Source organism: Lygodium microphyllum, chromosome 1, assembly GCF_053477565.2.
Source record: "Lygodium microphyllum isolate KBCC chromosome 1, Lygodium_microphyllum_v1.1.10, whole genome shotgun sequence".
NCBI lineage: Eukaryota > Viridiplantae > Streptophyta > Polypodiopsida > Schizaeales > Lygodiaceae > Lygodium > Lygodium microphyllum.
Window position 1 is genome coordinate 103,051,443 of NC_141135.1, and position 23,149 is coordinate 103,074,591.

General features: G+C 38.7%; 1 protein-coding gene across 2 annotated transcripts in view; it reads right to left on the reverse strand.

Annotated features, from left to right (window-relative positions):
* Positions 1-10,960: 10,960 nt before the first annotated feature.
* Positions 10,961-23,149, reverse strand: part of ACDO1 (Protein kinase superfamily protein) — a 49,198-nt gene continuing 37,009 nt past the window's right edge. Inside the window, exons 12-13 of one of the 2 annotated variants that reach the window (XM_087679930.1) lie at positions 12,084-12,153; positions 10,961-11,527 (exon numbers count right to left, since the gene is read on the reverse strand). In XM_087679930.1, coding sequence (XP_087536056.1) covers positions 11,466-11,527; positions 12,084-12,153 — 132 coding nt within the window. In that variant the 3' untranslated portion in view covers positions 10,961-11,465. The remainder of the gene's footprint in view (positions 11,528-12,083; positions 12,154-23,149) is intronic. The other variant, XM_087679921.1, reaches the window with a different exon arrangement.

Consider the following 23,149-nt stretch of genomic DNA (forward strand, 5'->3'; position numbering starts at 1 on the left):
ATTATTGAGTTCAGTGAACTTCACCTCATATGCATTTTTGGTCCCAACCTTTAGTGTTTCCACACATTGAACATGCATGGGATCTCCTATCAACTCCAAAATCTTTGTATTAAGTTGCCGTCGGGCCTCTATTAACTTTGAAGGTTGAGGAAGAGGCACGATTCTATTTCTCTTCAGCACACGACCAAACCCAACCTTCACACCTTTGAATATCTTTGAGTAAGTCGTTGTGCTAATGCCGGCCCTGTCACAAATAGATTGTGCATCCACAGCTGAGAACTCATTTGACACATCTTCTAATGTGCACTCAATCACCTTTTCCTTCACAACCTTAAACTTAGGATAGCTCAAAGCATTTTCCAATGTACTTGCCTTCAGCAATCTACTAAAACACGATCCAACCTCACCCTCACCTAGGTTCTCTTTCTGAGCTACCTTACATGCTTTGATACGTCGCTTCCACTAGCCACTATTCATAATTAACTCACTGATTGGCTTCTTCTTTCGTCTGCGCTCCTATGTTAGCTTGCTGTTGATCTTCCTCAAGTCGTCCAATTGTGCCTTTGCCTCCTCATATGAGATACCAATGTCATGGATAGTGTCCTATATTGAAATAATTTGATTTTTTTTTGTTGAATTATAGTGTCATTCAATTGTACCACTTGTATTGTGAGCTGTTGTATATGAAGTTGATGTGCAACGATCACATCATGGCAAATTTTTATGGTTGCTTGGCAAGTTGTAAATACTTTGAACGCCTAATCATTGAGCCGCCTAGTATAACCAAGTAACCCATTTTCACCCTCGCACACATACTTCAGCAAATTTGTGATTCCTGAGAAAGTTGGAGGTCTATTATTTAAGGGGTCAATTGGGTAGATTCCCCCATCAACCCACAAATCCACATGTTTCAATCCCATTTGCCTGTAACTCTACAAAACCTGAGGGTTGACACTGGTACGCTAGGTTCTTTTGAATAATGGGGCATATTCAATCTCTACCTCAATATGCAGCTCCTTCTTTCATGTATTTATTTTACTATTAATAGAAACGAGGAGCCTACTTGGTTGTCACAAGAGGTAGACTGGAGATGCATAGAGACGCACACAAAGGTGCCAAGGGAAAGGAGGGTGTAAGTAATTCACTCTGCTAATGAAGGTTGCATAAATACAGAGAAGAGGTCACAATAGAGTCACGAGAGAGTATAGATATGGGGGGAAATAGCTTAGAGGATAGGGATGTCCAAGACTTTTCGTATTTTAGATATTTCTATTTTGCCTCCAAAAACATCTCCAAAAAACACAAAATTTGACTAGTTGGTTTGTTTTTTGACCAAAAGCTAGGATATAAAAAATCCCCAAAATATCTTAAAAGGAACTCCCGAAATTTCATTTTCCTTGTTTTTGATTAAAGAACCAATTACCTTGTATCTACTAATCATTTTGCATTGAAAACGAAGCACCACACTCCCGTAACTAACTCCTTTTTGAATATAAAATTTGGTTGAAAAAGACTTCTTGAATGAGGAGAGAGAAGGAATCTGAGTATATCTTTGTAGATAATATAAAAAAGGCAAAACGAGATTGCAAAAGTGGAGAGAGAGGAGGATTATTTTACTATTCTTCTCTCCTCTTTTCCTTGTTTTAAGGAGAAGGGGGGGGGGAGGCTAAAAGGCCCATTTATGAGTTCATTTTTTTCATAATGAAGTAGATAGGTAGGAAGTGAGGGAGTTTGAAGAGGTATTCGATCTCCTTAGCAAGTAAATTTTTGGTTTTTTGGATTTGAAAAAGTAGATTGGAGTAGTGTAGGTGTTTTCTTTGTGATTTGGATGCATTAGGATAGGAAAAAACAAAGAAAATAGAGAAAAACAAGCATTAGAATTTTGCTATCATAACAGGGCAAGAGCGTTTGATTTGTTTGCCGATTTGCATTTTGGAGTTTATTTGCTATTCCAACTATATACAACTCATCAACTCTATCCACAGCTTTGATCTGATGGTGCGTGCAATATGTCGTGACCTAAATCGTGTGATTCGGGCGATTTATTGTTGCATTGGTCAAAATTGTGCCGCGTTTAGTCCATTCAAGTGATGGCAGTTCTAGGCCAAGTCCCAAAATCGGCCCTCGATTCTCTTGTCTTTGGCCACTTAGCCCATCTTACTCAGACACCAGACAACATCCAGGAATTCGAATAGGATCATAATCAATATAAGGCTGCACCCTATTTGCGTCCATAGGATAACTGATCTTGGACAACAGAAATCTAGTCAGTAAACTGGACCCATTTGGCTCTTACAGGATTGATTGAGAAGATAGAATCTTTGCAACAGATTGCAGATCAACTTCTCACTATCTGTCAACAATTACAAAAATCTACTATAACAAGGCCTACTCCAGTAATCACTACTCATGCACTAATATCTTCTTTCCAAACAATGACTGATTGGTCTACTTTCTCCAACAAAAGGTTACAAAAAGAATGGACGTCTCATTTTACTTCACCTTCTTCAGGAACCCTCAATGTTCATCAGGTTCTCTCCTCCAAAGGCAAAGCTAAAGAGATAATTCCTATAGGTGAAGGATCTTCTCATACATCTACTTCAACAGACAAGGACTTATACTGTTATGAAACAAATTCAGATGAAGGAGATGATTTGAAAAATACTCTGCTTAAAGAAGTGCAACATATCTATTGCCCTCTAATTGAAGATTTGGAAAGCCAACCATTTGCTGATACTCCCTCTTACTTTCAAAAACCTTTTCAGCCAGGAACAACTGTTACAAATTTGGCTAACTGTGTAGAATATATGTTTCCTAATTGGTCTGACGATGACTATCACACAACATTTGATGATATTAATGAATCGGATCTTGAAAGGATTCATCGGCAAAGGGAAGCAAACCAGGTGTTAGATTAGATGCCTCTGTGCATTGATCCTTCTGAGAAAGATAGTGATGAGCTTACCAAGCATGTACATAAAAGGCTTGATTCTAGAATTATGGGAGAAAGCATAGAGCAAAACCCTCTGAACCAACACCCATCAGAACTACTTACATGGTACTTTCATGACCAAGCACATTTTCAACAACAGGTAGCATTCAATCTTTCTTCTTCTGATGAGGACGGTGACAGTGTAATTGAAGAGACCTTTGCCTTTATCAATCCACACCGACAACAGTCTCCCACTTCAATTCTGTGTGCTCAAATGAACGCACACTTTTCTTTTGTAAGTAACTATCCCTCTGCTATAAATCTTTTAAATGCTACCTCCACATCTACATCAAAATCTAAGCCATCCTACAATAGTTTCTATAAAAAAAATAGGTGTCCCAGAATAATTTGGATCTTTCCCAATTTGGTCCATTGACGATAAATCTTCTGAAGAGATAAAGCTGCTTATCATATGCATATGTAGGACAGAAGATGATTGAAAAACCATAAACCAATAGGATAGACATACTAAATGCAATGACCCATGGATTTGTAGGAGGACTTAAACAATGGTGGATCTCTATTCATCCTCAGGTCAAACTTGCTATTGTACAGCATGTAGACCCTATGCAAATTTTCTTTGAATTATTACTTGGTGAATTAGTTGTAAATAAATTAGATGATGTTCTCAAAGCTAGGGAAGCATTCTTTAAATCCAAACTCTGTGACCCTAGACTCTATAAAGAATATTTCGTATATATGCGAGACCTTATGTATGAAGATCTTGGAGCCCATGATAACTCCATGAAGGAGCACTTGGTTTGTTCCTTACTTGAACCTATCCCATTCTATTGTAAACAAAAAATGAAAAGTGAAAACAAAGATTTTATAGATAGTGTTGGACAAATAATCCAAACTATTGAGCAAACCATCAAAGAAGTATGCCATCACTAAAAAATGACTCAACTTAACCAGAAGTTCCCGCAGTCCATCTGCAAAAGAGCTTCTAAGTTTGATGCTGACTTTGGATGTGACAAATGTAGTTGTGACTATTCTTATTATGGCAGTAACAGAAGACATAATAGTCACCGACATCATCATCAATATCACTGACACTACAACCAGCCAGATTATGAGCAAAGATCTTCATATGGTCATTGGTCTTCCAGGCATCCTAGAAGATTCCCAGAAAGAGGAAACAGAGGTAAGTATCACTACAAATCTTACTCGAAAAACGAAAAAAATAAGGAATATGAAAAATGATAAAAAAAGAAAGATTTGAAGTGTTTTCTTTGCGGCAGTTCTTCCCACTTGGTGAACAAGTATCCAGAAAAAACAAAGAGCAAACAAATGCAACAAAGGTTAATATGATGCGTCATTTTGATTATGATAGCTACTACTCATATGATAGCTATTCTGAAGATGAGTATTCTTACAATAGTGACTATGATACTCAACAAGACATTGATAAAGAAAAAGAAGATATCGAGACAGAACTCTATGAATTTGAAGATTATTCTACTTCTGAAGCATCTAGTTCAACCTTCTGAAAGCTATCAATGCCCATGAAGCCCATTTTCTTTCCAGAAAATAAAAGTTTATAAGTAATGCTTTTGCATCCTCTTCAAGGCATGCTTTTTCAAGAAAGTGAAAGGAAAACAGATCAAAGAAAGTTCTTCCAGCTCAAAAGATTTTGAAGAAACGGACACATCTTCATCCAAACATAAAAAATAGAAAACTAAGATCCGACAAGACTTCTTCTCAAACCCACATGATTTGCCCAAGCCAGTTACCCTTGGCCTAAAGACTAAAGGACAGGTAAATTTATTCATCCCTCACAAATTGGAGAGCCTACATCAACCCAAAACAACATCTCAACTGTTACAATCAACTACTTCAGGTACTCAACAAGTTGGTCAAGAAATGACTAATGCATTTTTACAGATGCAACAGGAACTCCATTCACTCTGTAAAGTGTATAAGATCTTCTTTTGAAAAGATTAAAAAAGGTTAATATCTTCAGTAAGTTGGCTTTTGGCAGCTTCCTATCAAAGAAGAAGATCGATACAAAACATCATTTTGTGTCCCACAAGGTCATTACCAATGGACAGTGCTAGCTTTTGGAATCAAGATAGCCCCCACAAAGTTCCAAGAATGGACTAATTCCATCTTTTGTAAATTTCCATTTTGTCTTACCTACATTGATTATATTCTTCTTTTTTCAAAAACTATCCAAGAACATGTAAAGCATCTCTCTCAGTTTGCAAAAGCAGTAGAAGAGATAGGCATAGTACTATCATCAACAAAATCTTTGATGTTTCATACATCAGTGGAATTTCTTGGTATAGAAATTATCCAAGGACATATAAAACTTCAAGAGCATATGTTGACTAAAATCCTAGAAATACCTGACACTTTCACCTTAGTCAAACAGCTTCAATAGTTTTTAGGTAACTTAAATTGGGTAAATTCTTCTACTCCAAACATAGTCTATTATTCCAAAGATCTTTACCCTCTCCTTCATAAGAAAATATTTCAGTGGTAATCCTTATACACTTTAGTCATTCAGAACATTTTAAAAAAAATTATCTAGCATCTTTCACCCCTTCGTCTGCCTACTGGTCTCCCCTTAATCCTCTACACAGATGCTATTGATACTGGTTGGGGCACTTGTCTATGTGAAGAAGAATCAAATGAATTACATCCTTGTAGATATGCATCAAGGATCTTTTCTAGCACACAAAGGAATTACCCATCCTACCAATGAGAGATTCTAGCAATGATTAAGGCTATTAAAGCTTTTCGATTCTTCATCGAATTTGTCCCTTTCACTATTCGCACTGACTTAAAGCATGTACTTGGATACCTTACCAAAAAGGCACCCAATGAAATTGGGAATAAAAGATTGCTTAGATGGTCTCTCTTTTTTTATGCACTTGAAATACGATTGCAGATCTTCTTTCTCGAAAGTAATCATGACCATTCAAAAAGCAAAAGATGACATTGTACAATATTCTAGTGTATAATATTCCTTGGAAAAAGCCCATAATGTAAAAGGTATTCCTACTCAAATGTACTAAAGCATCTCAATCCAACTCATCTTGCATGATGAGATGCCTCCTTATCCTCTTATGCAGGAAAACCATTCCAAGGGCCTATATAAGTCTACTCAATCTCATTGTAAAGAAAGAAGAAGTTCAACTACATATCCATCTCGCCTTGAGTTTTCTGCTAGCATCAAGTATTCTCAATTGAGCTTGTGTCTTCCATATCATTCATCTATCTTTCATATCTCTCATCTTCCGCTTGCGCTCACTCTGAGAATAGTGGTATTAGAGCAGATCAGTTTTTTCACTTGATTTGAGAGAAGAAAGGTAGTAAGTGATGCTGTGAGAAATTGCTTGTATAAGGCATTTAAGGCTTGTGTGTGCCGTGTTCGTCGTTGAAGAGCATTAAATTCTCTGTTAGTCCAGTAAAATTCCTATGCCTTCTTCAAAACAAGGTGGAAATGTTCTTTCGTACGCATTCAAACATCTTTCAGAGCGCTACAAGTCATTAGAAATTCGAACTATTATTGTTGACAAATCTTAGCCAAGCTCAAAATGGATTTTGCCAGAAATTGGTGCTTCTCATATTTATGGTGAAAATGGTATTTTTAAATTCAAAGCTTCTACTATGTACATTGAGAATCAGGGTATTCTTACTGTAGGGGACTCTCTCTCCCAAGACCGACATGTTAATTTACTTTTTCTTGTTTATCCAAAAATTCAAAAACACCAAAGTAAGGACTATCCGTACATCCATTTAGGATATATAGCAATAGGCATAATATCTATGTTTAAGCGTGGCCCAAATGCTTCTTGTATGGCGGCAATACTTGACACCCGTCATCTTAACATTCACGATATGATAGTAGGCACTGCTATTTCACCTCTTTCAAATGGCTCCATCTTTTTTGAACTTCGTCCCAACTATGTAATTGCTATAGATGACCCTTATTTACCTGAACTCCTAATGTTGCATATTAGAACTCTAGGATTAGAGATGAAAGCTTCATCCGCTCATTTGGCTATTCAGTATCGTATGGTTTTTAGATGCATGTCTCTTGCAATACCCAGGGTTGTAGAAGGACTTAACTCCTCCCAGGATAAAGAAGAAACAATTATCATGAAGTCATTTGAAACCTCTCAGAGATTCTTGCTAGACTGTGTGAACTAGTCGGAACTAGAGTTGCCTCATGAGTGGCAATTGGACATTTCATCCATTTAGAAGAAGGAACTACTACCCCCAAAGGTGATAAAAGTTCACAATATAAAAGGAAAGACCCTACTACTTCCACAAAAGCAACTACATAATGATTCTCTGCGAGAGCCAGCTCCTCAAAAAGTAGTCATTCAACAACCCCAACTCAAGATCTTCCTTCTTCTCAATGGATGAAATGTCCAGTTGCCACTCGTGAGGCAACTCTAGTTCAGATCAGTTCACACAGTCTAGCAAGAATCTCTGAGTGGTTTCATTTGACTTCATGATAATTGTTTGTCCTTTATCTTGGGAGGAGTTAACTCCTTCTACAACCCTGGGTATTGCAAGAGACATGCATCTAAAAACCATACGATACTGAATAGCCAAATGAGCAGATGAAGCTTTCATCTCTAATCCTAGAGTTCTAATATGCAACATTAGGAGTTCAGGTAAATAAGGGTCATCTATAGCAATTACATAGTTGGGACGAAGTTCAAAAAAGATGGAGCCATTTGAAAGAGGTGAAATAGCAGTGCCTACTATCATATCGTGAATGTTAAGATGACAGGTGTCAAGTATTGCCGCCATACAAGAAGCATTTGGGCCACGCTTAAACATAGATATTATGCCTATTGCTATATATCCTAAATGGATGTACGGATAGTCCTTACTTTGGTGTTTTTGAATTTTTGGATAAACAAGAAAAAGTAAATTAACATGTCGGTCTTGGGAGAGAGAGTCCCCTACAGTAAGAATACCCTGATTCTCAATGTACATAGTAGAAGCTTTGAATTTAAAAATACCATTTTCACCATAAATATGAGAAGCACCAATTTCTGGCAAAATCCATTTTGAGCTTGGCTAAGATTTGTCAACAATAATAGTTCGAATTTCTAATGACTTGTAGCGCTCTGAAAGATGTTTGAATGCGTATGAAAGAACATTTCCACCTTGTTTTGAAGAAGGCATAGGAATTTTACTGGACTAACAGAGAATTTAATGCTCTTCAACGACGAACACGGCACACACAAGCCTCAAATGCCTTATACGAGCAATTTCTCACAGCATCACTTACTACCTTTCTTCTCTCAAATCAAGTGAAAAAACTGATCTGCTCTAATACCACTATTCTCAGAGTGAGCGCAAGCGGAAGATGAGAGATATGAAAGATAGATGAATGATATGGAAGACACAAGCTCAATTGAGAATACTTGATGCTAGCAGAAAACTCAAGGCGAGATGGATATGTAGTTGAACTTCTTCTTTCTTTACAATGAGATTGAGTAGACTTATATAGGCCCTTGGAATGGTTTTCCTGCATAAGAGGATAAGGAGGCATCTCATCATGCAAGATGAGTTGGATTGAGATGCTTTAGTACATTTGAGTAGGAATACCTTTTACATTATGGGCTTTTTCCAAGGAATATTATACACTAGAATATTGTACAATGTCATCTTTTGCTTTTTGAATGGTCATGATTACTTTCGAGAAAGAAGATCTGCAATCGTATTTCAAGTGCATAAAAAAAGAGAGACCATCTAAGCAATCTTTTATTCCCAATTTCATTGGGTGCCTTTTTGGTAAGGTATCCAAGTACATGCTTTAAGTCAGTGCGAATAGTGAAAGGGACAAATTCGATGAAGAATCGAAAAGCTTTAATAGCCTTAATCATTGCTAGAATCTCTCATTGGTAGGATGGGTAATTCCTTTGTGTGCTAGAAAAGATCCTTGATGCATATCTACAAGGATGTAATTCATTTGATTCTTCTTCACATAGACAAGTGCCCCAACCAGTATCAATAGCATCTGTGTAGAGGATTAAGGGGAGACCAGTAGGCAGACGAAGGGGTGAAAGATGCTAGATAATTTTTTTTAAAATGTTCTGAATGACTAAAGTGTATAAGGATTACCACTGAAATATTTTCTTATGAAGGAGAGGGTAAAGATCTTTGGAATAATAGACTATGTTTGGAGTAGAAGAATTTACCCAATTTAAGTTACCTAAAAACTATTGAAGCTGTTTGACTAAGGTGAAAGTGTCAGGTATTTCTAGGATTTTAGTCAACATATGCTCTTGAAGTTTTATATGTCCTTGGATAATTTCTATACCAAGAAATTCCACTGATGTATGAAACATCAAAGATTTTGTTGATGATAGTACTATGCCTATCTCTTCTACTGCTTTTGCAAACTGAGAGAGATGCTCCACATATTCTTGAACAGTTTTTGAAAAAACAAGAATATAATCAATGTAGGTACGGCAAAATGGAAATTTGCCGAAGATGGAATCAGTCCATTCTTGGAACTTTGTAGGGGCTATCTTGATTCCAAAAGCTAGCATTGTCCATTTGTAATGACCTTGTGGGATACAAAATGATGTTTTGTATCAATCTTCTTCTTTGATAGGAAGCTATCAAAAGCCCGACTTGAGATCGAACTTGCTGAAGATATTAGAATTTTTTAATCTTTTCAAAAGAATATATTTTAATGGAATGGGATAACCATGCCCTATTAAATACTTATTTAACGGCTTATAGTTAATCATCAATCTCTTTTGACCCCTTTTTTGCTTTGAATACTTATTTACATAAAAGACTTGTCAGGCCCACAAGGAGTTAGTTGCCTCTATTAATCCTATTTTTAGAAGAGAGTGTATCTATTCTTTGCATAACTGCAAATCCTGATCCTTTATACCAGAATGTATTGCCTTTGTGGGAACTAAATTGGGATGGATAAACACAGAAATTGCATACATTTGTCCCATAATTCCTGTAGAATGGCTTAGATTTTGATATAGATGTGGAGGTAGCATTTACAGGATTTATAGCAAAGAAATAGTTACTTACAGAAGAAAAGTATATTGATTATGTTCATATTCAAATTCCTGGATGTTGATGACTCCTAAAGATGAACCAGCTTTTTCAATTAGTTTACTACAATGTTTACATACTCCTTGAATGACTTGGTCATGATTACAAGGCTAAGTATGGAACTTAAGAGTATTGGCTGTCTGAGATGGTGAGATCTTGAGTTGGGGTTGTTGAATGACTGCTTTCTGAGGAGATGGCTCTGGCAAAGAATCGTTCTGTAGTTCCTTTTGTGGAAGTAGTAGGATCTTGGGGACCCGGGAGAGTTTGGACTCTTGGGAGACAGGAAGAGAGAGAGCTATTACCTCTTGCCGCCCTTTTTATTATTTATTTAATGACATATAATAGGGGAGAGACATTCTCTTAATTTCTTTGAGAAAGAAATGGATGGGCATTCAATTGGACCGCGGTGGTACTATTATTGGTAGGCTTCTCCTCCTTCTCAGATGATTATTCACTCATCTTCTTCCTTTTTTTATTTCTATATTTATTTACATTTTCCTTGCTATTTGGTTTCCTCTCTTCTCGCTGTGCCACAGAGGCTTGGGAGTTATGTCCTTGGTCTGGGACATGGTTTGGGATACCGAACCTAGAAAAGATGATTTGAAACTTTTATTGAAAAAAACTTAAAATGTTGGGGGAAGTTTAGAACCTTACAACTCAAAACTTTCGTAAAGATGGCAAATATGGGAAGTTTTGATTTTTTTAATTACATCTCCAAAACTTTTCTTTTAAGTTGAAGGTTTATGTATTCGCTTTTAAAGTTTTTCATGAATCTCGATTTCTAGCTGAGCATATGGCTTTTGCATGGTGGCAAGATAACCGGTCATACATGATAATATTGTAATTTAATTCAACCAGCAACAGGAAAGAAAAGGAGATTAGTTAAGCCAAAGTGTACCAATATTGCCTAGACAGTTAATCCTCAATAAATAAAATAAACTTGACTATGTACTACACACTGGCACCAGGAGAGTTATCCATTCTGTTGTGTGTAAAAAGTAACTACAGTTGACAAACTTACAGATCTTGACAACCAAGCTATAGTCTCAACAGCACATCAAAGACACTTGAGATCATGGATGCTGTAGTGCCAATGTGCAAATATATATTTGCAAAATTAGTGTACAGGATGGTATAATTTTTTACTGGAAATCTGGGTTGGCCTGTTCTCAGTAGGACTCATCAAACCATAAAGAAGACAATCGGTGAAAATGTCTGACTGAGACTCTCAAAAAGATTGATCCAAGAAGTACAGGATTATTACTGCTATCCATTGTTGCGGATTACTCTCATTGATTGGAGAGGATAGCTGTAGAACATTTTCTATTATTTGTATTGGGAAAGATAGAGAATCATATGGTGTGCAGAATGAGAACTGTAATAAGAGTAGGCAAACCCTTGTGTTCCTGCTAGATTCACTTCAACGTTCAAGGACTGACTCACTCCATGATAATACCAAGTCCCTTGTAGCTGCGGGTATTCCTGAACACAAGAAGATATATGAGTGCCTATAAGTGATAGTGTTTAGGAACCTCCAAGTACAAATAGCACAGAATGCAGCCTACTCCAAGAGAGCAAGAGCAAACATAAAACCATCCATGCATGAACAAGACACATGTATATAACTAGCAACGTGCTAGAGAATACACCAGACCGCAAGAAGAGAGACAGGTCCAATAAAAAGGCGTGTGTGATGCAAAGCATTCATCGTCAAAACCTCTAGCCAGAATCTGCAGCAACAACAAGCAGTAGCAACAGTAGCAGCAACTATAATCTAGGAATTGCACATGCACACACATGCACATACTTTTGTTTCTGGAATTGTTCTTTTGCTCAAGATGGTACAACACATGAATAGATGTCTTCAGGCAAGACAAAGACATGCATTACTTTTGTGCACATGCACATGCACGTGTACAGACATGCGCATGTGCATGTGCAGGTGTGTGAGTGCACACATGTCACATAAGCATGGGGGTGAGCATGCATCTAGGTGTGCACACATGTCCATGTGTGCATGCATGTTAGAGAGAGAAACCTTGAACAAGATCCACTAGTATATTTGGGACATCGAACTCCCCTTCAACAAGTTTGTAAATGTCCAAAAGCTGCAGTCACAACATTGAAACACCAAGCTACTATTATAAAGAGAATAAACTGGTTGGGCAACCACAATAAAACTCATGTAAACATGTGCATCAAAGTCTGATTATAGCTTCTAACTCAAAAATAGCTAGGCAAATGCTCTCACATAAAAACTTGCAAAACATTTTGCAATCTATGTACCAGCAAAAAACTTACAACTAACAAGTTCCAAATAGCTGGCTGCTCTAGAGATGAAACTAGATGCTCATGTCAAACAATAGAATACCAGACAACTTCAACTGCTTGCTTTATTGAAGACTCAACCCATGTTCTTCATATTTCCACTCTCATGATTTTTCACATAGAGCTGAGAAAATCTTGACACTGTAAACTGATTCATCATGTGAATGACATAGCTAGTGATGGAACTTCTTGTAAAAGTTAAGGTTAATCGTTGTGCCGCATGAAAAGCTATAAACAACCAGAAGGCCATGCTGCAGCCCTTGGCAGGGCAGTTGCAGTCCTTGACTGGAAATAAATACCCATTTAGACTGCGAGGACTGGACAAATATGGGTTTACTTTCCTTTAAATGTAATATGCAATGGTTACATGGTTTGACTCTCCATCCAGCATGCAATCGTACATCATCAATGAATATGAGACATCTGTGCCTCACTTGTGCATGTTTGAATTGTGTGAATAAGCAGTCATAAAATGTAGTCAGCTCCTACGATATAGGTGACATACTAGTTCTAGCAAAGCATTTAGATAAAGATTATGTTTGCATCACTGCAATTACATTTTGAATTGAGCTTATGGTAGATTGATAGGATTACAAGGAGAAAAGTGGTTGTAATTGTCTCTTTCATCAATGAAAACTCAATGAAAGCTCCATGAGAAATGTTAGAACAATGAATCTCTCAACCACAAAGACAGCAGAGAAAGCACATCGATCTCAAAGATCAAACAAGCAGATTACAGAAGCATCCTAACCAAAGACTCAAAGAAGGCATACACGTGACCGACCCTCTCTTAATGTAGACCAAAAAAACGTGAATCATCCACAAAGAAAAGAATTATGAGATTAAAAGCTTAATCAAAGTTGCGCTAACTGGTGAAACCCAAGTCAAACGAGTTGCCACAACTGCAACATTGGTAAATCCAGCCGGTATGCATCAACAAACATCAGCCCTGACGCTCGCAAAGCAAAGACTCCACTTGGGATCAGGTCAACTAGTGTCTAGTCTGCACATCATACAGCCTTAAATAGTAAGGATGGAACACCAACCTCACCAACGTGCCACTATGAGAGATTCACCCACTCCCACATCAACCAAATGCTCACCCTCGAAGTTTGCAACTACAATCAGTAAATCAAGTGTACCCAAACGGCCAACCAACACATGCAAAAGGCCTCAATACAAGTCCATGACTGAAGCATGCAACATCATGAAGTTAAGGCTCTGGCAAACTATAACGAACTGCACAACAACAGTTCATGTCATAAAGCCATTGCTCTATCTTGTGGCCATCCCAAAGCCATGTTTTGTGCAAATATACTTTCTCAACAACATGAATGGTAGCAATATCCTCAAGTGTATTCCTCAAGTGCTTTGCCAACAACACAAATGATAGCAATATCCTGAAGTGTACTCCAACGAGGGTAGCAATGGTCCATGAGCAAAAATACCTCATATAACAGAAGTCTCACATCCAAGTGACTCACATTTCTTGCTTGTTATTCAAGAACCAAAGAGAACACCAAGTATCCACATGCCACACACACTATAATGCTTTCACAAACACTATGCTTCATTAAATGCCTTAATCACCCATTATGGTTTCTTCACAAGACTTCTACCCATAGCCATGGCTACTTCACAAGACTTAGGCCCATAGTCATCCCTAGATATCATCGAGAAGGCTCAATGTAAAAAATAAAAAGTATGCTCTAATATGATGTCAAAATAAGCAACAATGCAAAGAGACAGTACGGTTTGCAAGGAGTAACACAGAGTATGTACAGTAAACACTAAGAGAGGAGAAACTCAAAAACATAGAGACGATGCATTGAATCATGCTATGAGAAGAAAAACTGATACAGTGGAGCCAAACCTCAAAAGATAACTGCACTGTCCCATTTGAATCAAGCAACAACACGTGGGAATCTGCACAGTACAGGGAGCGAAACACAGTCCTTGGGGCAGTGGGCTATCAAAGTAATCACTGGAAGGTGAAAGACAACTGTTGAAGGAATAGACCATAGTCCTCTAATGCCGTTGGAGATGTGGAAGATGATCAATTGTCGAGGGAGTGAACTGTAGTCCTCTGATGCCGAGAGTGACCTTGGCAGCAAAACGCAAATCCCAGAGTGTCGGAGCTATTAAATGCAAGGAGAGAAGCCCAGATGCTAACGCTAGGTCAATAATGATGACGGTAGATGATGGAGGGTGAGCCGGGCTGCAAAAACGCAGGTCCCAACAACCTCTGTGACGGACAAATGATGCCAAGTGATGGAGAAGGAGACATGCTACAAAAACGCACGTCCCAACATCCCTTGTGATAGATGAGTGATGCCAAGTGAAGGAGGAGGAGCCAAGCTACAAAAACGCAGGTCCCAACAGCCCCTATGATAGACAAGTGATGAAATCACTGACGCTCCATGATGTGGACTGCCACCAGAGGCTAGGATGTTGACACCAAGCTGGAGATGACGACACCAAGTAAAGAGAAAGCCTCCAACCTCAAAAACGTAGGTGAAGGTGAAGCCTAACAGAGAAGGGTGTTGACGCCAAGTAGATGATGATGGTGACGTCGGATGGAAGATGCTCCAAACACAAGGCCTGAAGCTGAAGCCTGAAACAGGGCGCCTAAAGCAAAAGAGGAAGAGTGAAAGCAGCCACAAGCCACGAACCGCAATGTTCTCCTGAAGGGGTGTGAGGGCAGTGGAAGGGGCTGGTGAGAGAAATGAAGGGTGTCTGATAATGGAGGACGAGGGGTGAAGAATGGCTGAAGAGTGATGGGGTGATAGAAGTGAAGAATGAATGAAGTGACTGCTTATTTATAGACATAAGCTATCTAGGGTGGTGCACCACTGGTGGGCGTCCACTGAAAAAGTGACCAAAATGTGGACACCATCCCTAGTTGGAATTGTCAGTGCAAAACCCTAAATGACGTGTGTGAACTAAAGAAGTGGTTTCTTAATACCCCCCTCTCAGGCCCAAAAGGGATAAAGAAAAAAGAGCGAAGAGAGATATGATGAAAAAGAAGAGGATCTTGACGATCCAAGATTTCCACTTGAAAGGTAACCTATAGTAAGGAACAATAGACGAGATGAACTGTAGAACCCGACTCCACCTCAAGAGAGAAGCCACTAGCTCCATAACTCCATGCCGGAAGGAGTTTGAAGGCCTCATCACCAAGTCGCGACTGAACCTCCAAGGCCCCAATCTAGATGGTCTCTGAAGATCTTGGGTATTAATAGGAGAAATGCAACAGACATCCCAAAAGAGTAAAGGGTAGGTGGCGAACTTCATGATGAGTAGCTGCCTTCCCAAAGAGTGGAGGTGTAGGGGCCCCCTCTAAAGCCGACGAAATAGAAGCCCCCTTTAAGGGAAAAGAGAGTACATCCCCCTCTGAAGCCTCCCCTACGAGAGAGGGAATCTAAAACCTCATGGATCATGGACTCTGAAATATCTGATGATAAAGGAAGTGCCACCGGTTATGGTGAAGAAGATATCTAAGGTATCGAAGATATCGAAGAACTCCCAGAGGTGGCCTCTTGAACTTGAGTAGTCGAGAGTGGGGAAAAGGGAGGCTCAGGCTGAGCCAAGGGTGGGCAACAGACACTATCTCAGTGAAGTGGATTGCAGAGCCGAAGTAATAGAAGGGGTCAAACAACAACTGTCTCACAAAGAAGCGGACTACTAGGGGAACAATATCCAACAATCATTGTCTCTCACAAGAGCAGACTGCAGAACCACGGGTTGTCGAGGTGGCATTCCTGAAACACTATAAGAAGTAGAAGCAACCTCTGTGGCGCATTGTGGCAGTCGCGGGGAGGCCGTAGTAACAGTCAATCCTTCTATGGCTCGAAAGGGCTTAGTGCACATCGAATGCGTCTTATTGCCTTGAGCATAAAAGTCTAAAAGCCAGTGCAGAATAAACTCTGTGTCCTAGAAGGGAGAGGTGGCATGAGTGCCTAGGGGTAGGCACATATACTCTAGCGGGGTAGGGAGCAAAGGCCCATTGCGTCAAGCATCAACGGGGGTTCTAGTGATGCCGAAAGAGGAGCTCCCAACGATTTGGTGCGCCAACCTATTTGTTACGTTTCTGGTGACTTGTACACTGCCCTTCCTACATGTTGCCTATCAACAGCAAGAAATCTGCCACCAGTCTGCTTGGTCTCTGCCTATTTGCCAATGCAAACGCAACCGCCTTCGTCGCACCATCACCACATCTCCTAGTCGCCATCCTGCCACACATTCGACGTGTTCAACGTCACGAACATCGACCACATCAACACAGCATCCTACCACCTTAGGCTTAGACAATCAAAAACATGCCACCACATCAGTTTTGACAAGGTCACACCAAGTTTTTATTAAAGAATGGCTCAAAAACCTTTTTCCAAGTTCTTTTAATCACCAAATTGGTGAAATTTGTCTTTAATAATCAACAAATTTGGGCTTTCCACTAAATTGGCCAAATTTTGCCCAAATTTCACCAAAAAATTAGGGGCTTTACAAAAATTTTGCATTCCTCATTGACATCGAGGCTCAATTCATCACCGAGCACAACATTCGACATACCATTTGAGTAAAAACTTCACAAAAATCTCTGAATTGCTCTTCAATTTTCCGACAAAATTTGGGGGTTTTCACATTCGAGCTCAATTTCACCCCAATTTCTTTGAAAGTTTGGGGCTTTCTGAAATTCATCAAATTTCTTCAATATCAAGGCTCAATTCACCTTGAGATGCAACATTCAGCATTAATTGGTAATCCAATTCTTCAATTTTTGGGTAACTTTTGGGGCTTTTGCCCAATTTCCCTTCGTCCACATACAAACTACCCGCTCCTTCATTGGGCTGCCAAAATTTGAGGCTTTTGCTTCAAATCATCTCCTTTGGTTGCCACACATTGAAGACATCCTTTTCGGGACTGTTCGTGCCTATCTCCATCAAGACTAAAGACAAATTTCATTATTTCTGCACATTATTGGGCAAAATTTCATTATATTCTGCTACTATTCACATTATTGGAGCACTTTCAACCATTAATCTCTGATTTCAGCATAGAGCTTTTGCCACCTTGATTACGTAATATTTTATTCCTGAAAATGATTATTTTTGCATATCTTTCTCTCTCCTCATTAGGAAAACAACAAGAAAAAAGTAATAATCTTAATATTATTCGACTTCATTGAGGCGGTCAGCATCTCTTCTATCAGCAGTTTATTATTCAGGCATCTATTTTCTCTCTTCACTTGGAAAATATTATTTTTATTGTTGATTCTCACTCGTGGCCAACAATAATAATGATTTGTTGGGTATGCTTGGCACCGACTAAGATCGACAACACCAATCATCCAATGTGGCCTTACATGATGTGATATGTTCTTGTCGTAAAAAATCTATGGCATATTGTGAACGGCACTAAGTAAAGGCCGGCTTCTCCAACACCAACACCACCTCCAACCTCCACATCATGAGGTGGCTCTCATGATGCCGAATCATCTTCCTCTTCCACAATGCATCCCACTCAAGACCAAATTCAATGAAATGGCCGTGGCACCCAAGCGCATGCCCTTATCGCTTTGTCCGTGAAGAGAGGTATCATTCCACACATCCGATCATGCAAGACAACAAAGGATGCATGGCAAAAGCTTGCATCATTATATCAAGTGCGCAATGAAGCGTGCATTGCTTACCTACGTAAGCAACTAGAAGACGTTCGCATGGAAGGAGGAGGTAATATGGATGCCTATCTCACTGGTATCAAAGATCTTATTGAACAATTATTATATATTGATTTAGAAGTTCCAAATAATCAGCTTCTTTCCATCATTCTTAATGGCCTACTGGAGTCACATCAAGGTTTTGCTACCATCTTGTTGTCAACTATGGGCAACCAAGTTACCTATACTTTCGACCAACTTGTGTCTCTTTTCTTGCAAGAAGAACAAAGAAGCTATCTCAACCGCAATGCTACCATGGTGACTGAACAAGCCAAATAATTCCTCCAAGACATCTTCCCATGTTGGTGCATTCTCTTTCCATCCCTCCAAAGGAACATCCAACCAACCAAAGAGGTGCAATTGTTATTGAAAGACGAGACACCACATCACTGAATGTCGTAAGTGCATTGCATCGGAGAAGAAAAAGGAGTCCTATCTCGTTGTCACCGATGAGACCACCAACCTCGTCAAGCATAATAAATATACTTTCTTCATCGAATGTCAATATAATCCTTCTATAAGTGATGCTTATTCTCTTATCACTGATACCACTTCTACTTGGTATTTCGACAATGGTGCTTCTAAGCACATCATTTCTTGTCGAGAATTATTCTCATCATTTCTCATATACCAAAGGGGGACACAGTCATGTGTGCAAACAATGCCTCTTATGCAATTGAAGGCATTGGTACTGTGCAAGTTAATACTTTTTCTGACACTTCCATGACATTACCGAATGTCCTCTATGTACCAGGAATTAAGAAGAACCTTCTTTCCATCTCAGCCATTGTTACTTCAAGCTATCGTGTCCTCTTTAATGGCCCTCGAGGTGTGGTTTATGATGATCAGGTACCTTCTTCTATTGTATCGACTTGCACTCTTACATTACGACTTTTTAATCTTGATACTTGCGATCAAAAGCATGCTGAAATTTCTCTTTATCATGTTCCTTCAGCGAATGATCTTTTTATGACACATGTTCCTTCAATGCCACATATTTCAGATTTGCTAATTTTTATTCCATACATTGATGATTTGCTTATTATGGGAATCAATGCTATCCAAATTGCAGCATTACAGCATCATTTCCAGCAACCACTTGCTATCATTTATGTTGGTGTTCTTTGCCCACCTTTGGCTCCCCAATTTGTCACCATTGAGGGGGGCATATTTCGATCACCAACAAAATATTCAGCTGCCCAATCAAGCATCATAATTGACAACCCTTTTCTACATCATTGGGAAACAATGAAGAGTGTCTTCACTTACCTCAAGGACACCAATGATTTAAGCCTTTTCTTCAAGGCCGTTTCTTCACTTAGATATGGATTTGCGGATTGTAATCGGGCTGGTTATTCAAAAGACATTTTGACAAACCTTTTTACAAAGGCTATTCCTCCATCAGAGTTTTGAGCTATTCAACTATTTCTACTCATGATACCTTTTAAAACATGATCTATCATTCATTGTATTGTCATAGGTTGCTATATCCATCAAGATGAAAATGTGTAACCATGACCACATATATCATTTTTTCTAGGACATAGTTGTCACGTACGATACGGTACGGTATGATAAAATATAGTACTAAATGGTACCTCAAGATTTTATAAGGTACGGTACGATATTAGTATGAAAAAAAAAACTTGCTTATTTTGGACCGAAGATAATAGAATAGATGTTTCAAGTCTAAATAGCAATGCTATTAGAGTATATGAGATGAATACTTGAGGGTAACATGCCAAAATCTGATGTTGCATGCGCAACATGCACTAATGCTACCTACAACTTACAACTACATAGATGGAAGTGGATACATCATATATGAATGATCATACAAATAAGAGAAGTCTGGGCTTGAGACAGAGAAGGTTGAGAGAAGTTATTTGATTCTCAAATAACCTAATCTCATGGGAGAAACATATTAGTATAAAGAGCATTTAGTTCATCCCAAAGTGCAGTTTGAACAGTAAGAGATGTATCTATTAAGTTAGTACCTTATGGTATTAATACGTAAGGTACAGTACCTAAAGTATGGTATAGTATGAAACCTTTCGTACATGGTATTGGTGCAACTATGTTCTAGGATTTTGTTATTTTTCCTAGATCAATCTCTTTCATGGAGGGGGGTTTGTAGGCCATCTTGTGGGCTACACATGCCCTTTGATCCATGATCCGAGCTCCCTAGGCATCTAAACTATCATTAAAGCACTTGTTGCCCCTAGCGTCCTACACACTAAGTGACACTAAGGTTAGGGTTTTCTATGACAGTTAAGCACTTAGGATTTTATTTTATTATATTGTACCTCATTAGCACACAAGTGTGGCATTATTCAGTGTGATCACCTTGAGCGTTGTACTCTCACTCACTCGTTAATACACTACTTCTCATTCATGATCAAGTATCATTGTGCATCAAGTAATTCATTCATTTTTCCATTAAATTAATCGCACAATTGCTCCAAGCCTGGCCAACAACTCTAGCAGTTACTACTCTTTCGTCCACAATACAGAATACAGAACTATGGTATGCCCACTACGGATATATTAGTTTTGGGAGTTTGATGACCCTTCAAAGGTGTCATATGGTAGTTGCATTACCTCCAGTGGAGAATGCATACGAGGGATGTATTTGGAAAAATGCATAGGTTTGCTTTCAAAAACGATGGTGCAATGCATGCTATTCGAAAAATGCAACTTATTCACTCTGATGTTGACATGTGCACTTGGGGGTCATCCTTACTTTGTCACATTTATTGATGACTACTCTCAGTACACATGGTTGTATGGGCTAAAGGAAAAATCTGATGTATTTATACATTTGAAACATCTTGTCGCAAAGCTTGAGGTTGAGACTGGCTTGAAATTGCATACACTTTGCACGGGTTGGCGGCCAGGGGTGCTTTTGAGAAATAGTGCTCAATCATGGCAGTATGCATCAAGCCAAGCCACTATTAGAATGGCACCTCAGCAAAATGGTGTTGCTAAAAGGAAGAATCACGCTCTTCTGGAGATCATAGTAGCTAAGAAACGCGTTTCTTTGAGTTTGAAACTTACAAAATGTTTCTTGAAGTACAAAATGTTTCTGAGAGTAAAAAACGTGGGTGTTTTTATTTTTTAAATTTTTTTTGGTGAGTTGAAACTCAAAACATGGTTTTTTTTACAAAAACTATTGGGCAATGTTAAACATAATGATGATGATGTGTAATGACTTGTGAGGGCTCAAGGTTTTGGAGAAGAGACTGATTTTTTTGTGATGTTTTTTAGTTATTGGACTTTGTCAATCTAGTATCTATTCTTGTCTTGAGATTTAAATATTATACGACTTTAGTCTCATTTATGAGTTATTTATGATATATTATGATTTTTTGATTTTGACATTTTGTCAGTTTGTTTTGAAATGAGAATCATGATATTGCAACTTGACTCACTCCATATTATAGATAGACTATTTACATGTTAATTTCAATTTTCTTTGTATAATATGTATGAATCATAATGTTTGAATTCTAAACCATAGTATAGCTTGTTCAAAGACTAACTTTGACATAAGTGGCAAGTCAATAATAGATCATGGATATGTAACGTATAATGTATTATTCTCAATTGACTCTTTTATCACTCAAACTCAATTAGCCATTCTTTGTTTAAGAGAGAGTTCCATAGAGGTTAAGAACCTCTTTCCCTAGTCAAAACTATTAAGAATCTCTATATAAAAAAACCCGCGTTTCTTATTTCACCCGCTCTTGAAAGAAACTTACGAAACACGTTTCTGACGTTTCGACGTTTCTCGCTGCTATGCTGGAGATAACTCATTGTATGTTGAAACGCAAAGGGCTGCCCCATAAATTTTGGCCAGAAGGCCTTCAATGTGCAAATCATGTGTTGAATTGTGCACCCACTAAGGCACTAAAAATGATCACACTGTTCGAAGCTTGGCATGGCAAGAAACACAAAGTTTACTACTTTCGGGTGTTTGGATGCATAGCCTATACACATGTTCCAAAAGAGCTTCTTGGGAAGCTTGATGACAACATTGTAAAATGCATATTTATTGGCTACAGTTTGGAGAGTAAGGGCTATTGCTTGTATGACCCACGCACAAAGAAATTTTTTGTCAGTAGGGATATCATATTTCCTGAAAAGGTCACATTTTAACACAATCAGTTTCAAATACCAACCACCCATGACATGGTGATGTCTTTGAGGGTCTTTTGCCACTTTCTTTGGAGCCCGTGGCTACTATAAATGGTAGGACAAACACAATACAGCAAGCTGTTGTTGTACTATATGCTCCTGAACAACAAGGTTCTGATGAATGTTTGCCACATGTGGGCTGCTGTAAATTCAGCCAAAACAGTCCCGAGATGGATGTTACATGCAGTCCAGGAGGGAAAAATGGATGTTCTACCACAGCGCACTAGAAGGGCTACTAAGCATGTAGCACATGATGCAAGAGGGGCACATTTGGCTGATTTTATGGAGGTAGATGATTGTGATGAGCATGTGTTTATGATCTCACTGTTGGATGATGATGAGCCAACTTCCTTGGACAAAGCTCGACAAGATGTACATCGAATGCAAGCCATGCAGGATGAGTTAGACTTTATTGCAACTAACTCTACATGGGATATTTTGGATTTACCACCTGGTAAGAAGGCTGTTGGCACAAAACGGGCTTTTAAGCTCAAATGCAAGGTTGATGGCACTATTGACAGGTACAAAGCACAGTTGGTAGCAAAAGGCTATGTGCAAAAGAAGGGCATAGATGATGAGGAAACTCTTGTTCATACAACCCCTATGAGCACGATGAGATGTGTACTTGCTATGGCTGCAAATTATGGCTAGAAAGTACGTCGGTTGGATATTAAGAAAGCATTTTTGAATGAGCATTTGCATGAGGTGGTTTATGTGTCACAACATCCAAGATTTGTGGAGGGGAAAGGACACATGATATGCAAGTTGCATAAAGCTCTTTATGGTCTCAAATAGGCTCCTCGTGCTTGGTACTCTAAAATTGATACTTATTTGGCGAAGGGTTCAAAAATGGTCCAACTGCT